The 6,173-nt window shown below is 43.1% G+C and overlaps 1 protein-coding gene across 3 annotated transcripts; it reads right to left on the bottom strand.

Annotated features, from left to right (window-relative positions):
- Window positions 1-829: 829 nt before the first annotated feature.
- Window positions 830-6,109, bottom strand: LOC121558398 (iroquois-class homeodomain protein irx-2-like). 3 transcript variants are annotated; one of them, XM_041871795.1, is made up of 4 exons: window positions 5,545-6,109; window positions 4,087-4,477; window positions 3,082-3,792; window positions 830-1,266 (listed from the first exon to the last, which is right to left on the bottom strand). In XM_041871795.1, the coding sequence occupies exons 1-4, from the start codon at window positions 5,782-5,784 to the stop codon at window positions 1,262-1,264; spliced, it is 1,347 nt and encodes a 448-aa protein (XP_041727729.1). In that variant the 5' UTR covers window positions 5,785-6,109; the 3' UTR covers window positions 830-1,261. The 3 variants fall into 3 exon arrangements, 2 of the variants coding, with proteins under 2 accessions (XP_041727729.1, XP_041727728.1); XR_005998523.1 differs by lacking the exon at window positions 830-1,266 and adding an exon at window positions 1,630-2,131 and having other exon boundaries at window positions 2,164-3,792; XM_041871794.1 differs by lacking the exon at window positions 830-1,266 and having other exon boundaries at window positions 1,630-3,792.
- Window positions 6,110-6,173: the final 64 nt, after the last annotated feature.

The raw sequence follows: 6,173 nt of genomic DNA, 5'->3' as shown, positions 1-6,173 counted from the left end.
GAGGCTGGGAGAGAGAGGAAGAGAGAGGTTGAGAGAGGCTGGGAGAGCGAGGTAGAGAGAGGTAGAGAGAGGCTGGGAGAGAGAGGTAGAGAGAGGCTGGGAGAGAGAGGCTGGGAGAGAGAGGTAGAGAGAGGCTGGGAGAGCGAGGTAGAGAGAGGTAGAGAGAGGTTGGGAGAGAGAGGCCGTGGATAGGAGCAGGGCAGGCCTCGGTGGAAGGCAGCTCAGAGCCTCTCTCCGTGGAAAGGAAAACGCCTCTGGGTCTATTTGACAACAGTGAGATCCCTGGGGAGCCCACCTCACATTAAGTCTGCATTTCAATAAATCAGCCCTAATGAAAGTAAAGCGACTAGAGAGCGAGAGCGAGAGCGAGAGCGAGAGAGAATGGTCTGGAAGAGAGAGGGGTTGGGGGAGAGAGGGGAAAAGAGAGGGGCTGCTTGACTCCCCAATAGGCCTACAGACACCGGGCTGCTTGACTCCCCAATAGGCCTACAGACACCGGGCCAGACATTAGGAAGTTGAGGCGGAAAGGAAAACTTTCTAGGTGAAGTGGCGTCCCAAGAGACTCAATAACATTCACCTCAGAAGTCATGAAGAACGTACAGCTCTCTCACCGCCTCTCAGAGGACTGGAAAGGGAATAACCCAGACAGAAATGTAGGAAATACCGTAAAGCTCGGAGAGAAAAGAGCTGTCTAAACATACATTGTAACAGATATTTAAATGTTGGTGCTGCGCTTTGAAAAACATATTTCGTCAGCCTGAAGGACGCGATGAAACAATAGTCCTACCAATTAATTGCATTTTAATTTCCATTTTTATCACACATATTTCAGTGTTGCTCACATTCCAGTTTTTAAAAAAGTGTTCCAACTGTTACAACAACAGAATCTATATTCTGTCTTTGAAAATATTTCATAATTTGCCTCCTATTCAGATGAGGAAAACAGGTTGCAATTCCCCTTCTGGAAGTTATGCAAATAGCCTAAATAAAGCATTAGTAGGTTAATACTAATAATAATAATAATTCCCTTTGCCAAATAAAAACAAATAAACAGATGAAAGGAAGATCAGCGAGGTATAGCCGGTCGGATGAATGCATGAGACAGGCCATTGGAGCTGGCGGCTGGCTGTTTAGACACCGCTTTATGGATGGTTTAATATCCGCCCGTAAAGAAGACCGACTGACCCGCATACTGACTGAGGCTGGGCCCGGGGGATCACTCCGCTGGGAACTCATCATACTGCTCCTAGAGCCGGATTAATCACACTGAAAAATAAACCCGGACAGCCACGGATATAAGTACATCATTTATATAATAATAACTATATCATTTATAATAAGCATATCATTTATCCCAACCAAGGTCACGAGTAGTCCCCGAATGGAGCTAAACGGCCATAAGAATGGCGTGAAAAGGCCCTTTAGAACACGGATAGGTGGTAAGCTTCTCTCCACTGTGCAGTCTCAAACAAACATATCAATTAATACAGGCTACGGCATTCCCAAAAGTCTTATCGTTTATACTTGATTAATAATGAGATTTTTAAAAGCAGTAGCCTAACCAAAGAGAAATACATTTTCATGCGACAATATGAAAGAGATTAATGAAATAATGAATGCAGATTGAAATACAGAGGAAAACATTTTAATTTGGTTTTCCTTTGAATAATAAATAGCACTACCTCGCCAGTATAACACACTAGCGCGTTTTATTTACAATAAGATATACATTAGTAAAAGTACTCTTGTTAACAAGATTGTGTAACTTTCAAATGCGTTTCAAATAAAAACGGGCATAATGTATTTACAAAACAATGTTCAGTGTCCTTTGCAATACAACTTGCATAAATTAAAGGCAGCATTTTCCGTCATTAAAAAAATAAATATCAAATGTATTCCACTTAGATTGCTCAAGTTCATCAGTCCCATCTCCAGACCTCATACATCCTTTACAAATAAGATACAGAAGGCCTTATATAATCTTCACATAAAGTATAAAATACCTAATATTATCTTCACATAAAGTATAATCTACCTAATATTGTCTTCACATAAAGTATAATGTACCTAATATTGTCTTCACATAAAGTATAATATACCTAATATTGTCTTCACATAAAGTATAATATACCTAATATTGTCTTCACATAAAGTATAATATACCGTGGCATTGAAGCAGATGCATCCTGAGAAATAACGTCTTCCAAAATCATCACATAAAGCGGGACATCCACTGAACCAGTCAACGCACATCTCATGAAAACGAAAGTGAAATGATAGAATAAGTCAGGGTTAATTCATCCCCCAACCCTGAATCAGGTTTAATTAATCCTTCGGGCCTGTCTCGGAGGAGAACAGCTATAGTGCTGTAGGCCAGGCGTCTTGTCTGAGGAGCAAGATGCTGCTCTTTACTTTCGAGAAAGGTTAGTTAGGTTAATGTTAAGACCAGGGTGCAGGGGTGATACCTACCTATAGACCTGAATCAGAGCCATAACATGACCTTTAGAACCTCACCTTTAGCCCACAGAGCTTGCCCTAAAGTCCTTCCGGGTTGTATTAAGTAAGAGCTGAAGTTGTAAAGGTCTCACATAACAAAAAGTGGCCCACCAGTCACTGATACTATAATATAAATTGCACAACTTGTTGTTAAAATCAAACATGATGGTATCTAATTATTGTGTAACCAATTATAAAACACAATCATTTGGTGTCCATAATAGCCTATCTTCTTACCTTGCTAGGTAACGCTGTGTTCCTACTGTGTGAGCAGGTCTCAATAAGTTCTGTTAATAGAACCTCTGTTATGACAACAACATATCTCTGCTTATTGCCCTGAGAGACATTCTGACACACAGGCTGGCATTACAGCTACCACCAACTCAGGCCTACACTAGCGCTGATAACACTGAGGCCTTCATAAGCCTTCTGGGAGTGAGCAATAGGTCTATGTTCTTTTAAAACATCACATATTCAGTAGAAGGCCAATGAAGTGAATTAAAATACATAAAATAAAAGTCATTATTTTGAAACTATAATTGCACAAAAACACAATGTTTGTTGTATTTGTTGCATGTTACGTACCTTTCTTAGAGTATAAATGTGAGGGTCTGAACTGTTGTTCAACGTGGTTAGAGTTCGTTTTAAGCAGAGAGTCAGTGGTGTGTTTATGCATGGCGCTGACCTCAGCAGCAGTCTGTGTGAGTCCGTCGTTAGCAGCAGAGTTATACTGCAGAATCCCTTGACCCTGCAGCGAGCTGAAGTTGCCATAGTTTGTGTAATTACTGTAAAACGGAGACGTGTAGTAGATGGGTCGTCCTAGGATGGAAGAGGCGGAGTACACAGTGCCAGGGACGGCCGGGGAAGGGGTGGAGGAGGTGGATGTTAGAAGACCGAGGGATGGGCAGGTCTGCCCCGGGTGATGCTGCTGCTGCTTTGGGTCTGAAGTAGCGATCTCCGCTAACGACCACAGTTTGGGTTTGACGGCTTGATTGTGAGGACCGGAAGACATTCGGTTGTCAAGACATGATTTGTTGTTGTTTTCCCGGTGGTGATGGTTTAAGACCGAGGCCTCGAGCCCTGTTAGTGATGATGATGTCACGGGTTTAGGTGACAGGCTTCGGTGTCGTTCATCATTCTTCAGCTCGTGATCATCATCATCATCATCCTCACATTTGTCCTTAGTGTCTGACCCAGACTCACAGACCAGGTCCCCGATCCTACAGCTCACCTTATCCCCATCAGACTCCGCTGAACAAGAATGGTCTGTGAGGGTATCAACGTGCAAACTGATACCTGCAACAACAACAACAACAACAAAAAAGAGATTGAGAGGAATAATTATCATATAATAGCCATGGCATTCGACATTATTATGATTATTTTTCTCATTCTTAATAATAATTATAATAATTAGGCCTCGTTCAGTTTCATGCCTGCCAATTGAAATGTGTCACCTATTTTCTGTCTGTATAGACATGTCGTTAATAATCTGTGGATAACCATCAAATAAATAAAACCCGCCATTAATTCCCTGAACTGTGCAGCTCGGGCTGTTGACTGGGTCATGGGCTGGGTCTTGTGCTTTACCTTCATCCTCCGCGGACGTCTCACTGTTGTCAAGGTTCTTCTCCGAGCAGTCACCATTCCTCTCTCCGTCTCCATCATCCTCATCCTCACTCTTATTCCGGGGAGCCCACGTCATCTTGTTCTCCTTCTTCAGCCTCCTCCTGGCGTTGGCGAACCAGGTGGACACCTGCGTCAGGGTCATCTTAGTAATGATGGCCAACATGATCTTCTCTCCCTTGGTGGGGTAGGGGTTCTTCCTGTGCTCCTGTAGCCAGGCCTTCAGGGTGGCGGTGGCGTCTCGGGTCGCGTTCTTGCGGTAGGCCGGGTCGTTGAGCTGGTAGGAGTATCCCGGGCTGCCATACGGGTGGTAGCTGAGCGCCCCCGCCATGCCCTGCGTGTCGTAAGGAGAGCTCTAGAAAGGAACAATTATTAGTAAAGGTTTTGTTAGAATTTAGAATTTTGGTAATACATATAGAAACATTTTAACACAAAATTAAACACAACAGGTTGTGTATTGTGGTTGTGTGTGTTGAGAGTTAACTTAATGTGTATTGTGAGTTGGGCCTATATAATCGTTGTATTACCCTGATCATTATCGGTTTGATTAATCGCATTGCATTATGCTAAATAAATGATGAATTATGCATCGTAATTGCACTAATTTCCAGTAATCACCGCCTAACTTCCTGCTTTTCTTTAGCTAGATTAGTTTTGTTGTCAGAGAGAGAGAGACGTGTTAGCATATCATTGCTTTACAGCATCACAAATCCAATTAACTACCCAGTGGATGTGCACCTTTTTTAAACGCGTCGAGACCCATGTCATTAGCATTGTAATTCCTATTTTCATGTTTAAATTTCGCTTATTTAATTTAATATTAATACCAATAATTTAAATTGCATATAGTTTGTGACTGTCAAAATGGAGAACAAACTTAATCTATTTTATTTCCCATTCGAAGGATATGATATTAGGCTATAGGCTCATTTCAATTAAGACTATTGGCTTACATCATATTATTCTTTGTGGTGGGCATTATTCCACTCAATTAGCCATGCACTGTGTTAAACACGGGCCTACGAATACACAGATAATTTTTGCAATAAGAAGAAACATAATATTCCATTTATCAATACATAGCCTACAACCTTCACACACGATAGACAATATAATGTACCACATGAATATGTATCGTTATGATAAATGCAATGCTTTCTACGAACAATGTTTATCCGTGCCAAACAGCTCGAATAAATAATGGTGTGCAGGATCTCGTTCATTTTACCCTTGAACTGTACAGCGCATTAGACCCACTCTGAAACCGTAGCTCTCTGCACGCTGCACGCAAATACTCTATGGTAGGCTACTAAATGCCAAAATTAGAGCTAATTATTTTCCACCAGGCTGTCCCTCCTGTATCGCTTTTATGCATACTGCCATAATTTGTCTAATACGAATAAGTGGAAGTAGAGTACTTACCATGTAGGAAGGGAATCCCGTGGCAGGGTCTGTGGAGTATGGCACTGGGCTGGAGAAGCCGCTGGCTGAAGCCGTGAAGGCAGCAGCTGATCCGGGGTAAGGACTAAAGGCTGATCCACTGGAGGACCTGGCCAGCTCGTCGCTCCTCGGGGCGGCCAGGGCTGAAGCCCCGTAAGCCGGGCAGGAGTAGAGCGCCAGGGAGCCCGGCGGCTGATAGAGGTAACCCTGGGGGTAAGACATGCCTCACTGCGGGTCTGCTGCTGCTGATTCCAAAGAGGAAAGCACGGAAAATTAACTTCTGTAGAATAATCAGCTCACTAAACGGGTCTTCAGACAACTAAAATAAAAAGTAATTAAAAAGCGACCCCCAAAAGATCAGCAAAGTGCCCTGCACATAGAGGCAGGCAACGTCTCTATCCCCTAGCGTCCGATGTTTTTAGTAGCCTCAACTCTGAAGTGAGGAGTTGGTGGAAGGAGCCAGTGGAGTTCTGAGAACCGTGGAAAACACGAGCTGTCACTCAGCTGATCTGAATATTCCATCTCCGCCCTCTCGCTCTGAAATGGCACCCTGGTTGGAACAACACGGAGAGGACAGTGGAGCGGGAAGACATGCACTGGCAGAATGTTCT

Source organism: Coregonus clupeaformis, unplaced genomic scaffold (genome assembly GCF_020615455.1).
Source record: "Coregonus clupeaformis isolate EN_2021a unplaced genomic scaffold, ASM2061545v1 scaf1141, whole genome shotgun sequence".
Taxonomy (NCBI): domain Eukaryota; kingdom Metazoa; phylum Chordata; class Actinopteri; order Salmoniformes; family Salmonidae; genus Coregonus; species Coregonus clupeaformis.
Note: the sequence above shows the minus strand (reverse complement) of the source record. Positions and strands in the feature narration are given on the sequence as shown.

What these genes read in the sequence shown, in the direction of transcription:
- LOC121558398 (XM_041871794.1), bottom strand. Translation starts at nt 5,784, where the DNA reads ATGTCTTACCCCCAGGGTTACCTCTATCAGCCGCCGGGCTCCCTGGCG. An exon ending in CGGGATTCCCTTCCTACATG is followed by an intron (nt 4,478 to 5,544) that starts GTAAGTACTCTA and finishes GTTCCTTTCTAG; the next exon opens with AGCTCTCCTTACGACACGCA. An exon ending in GACGTCCGCGGAGGATGAAG is followed by an intron (nt 3,793 to 4,086) that starts GTAAAGCACAAG and finishes TTGTTGTTGCAG; the next exon opens with GTATCAGTTTGCACGTTGAT.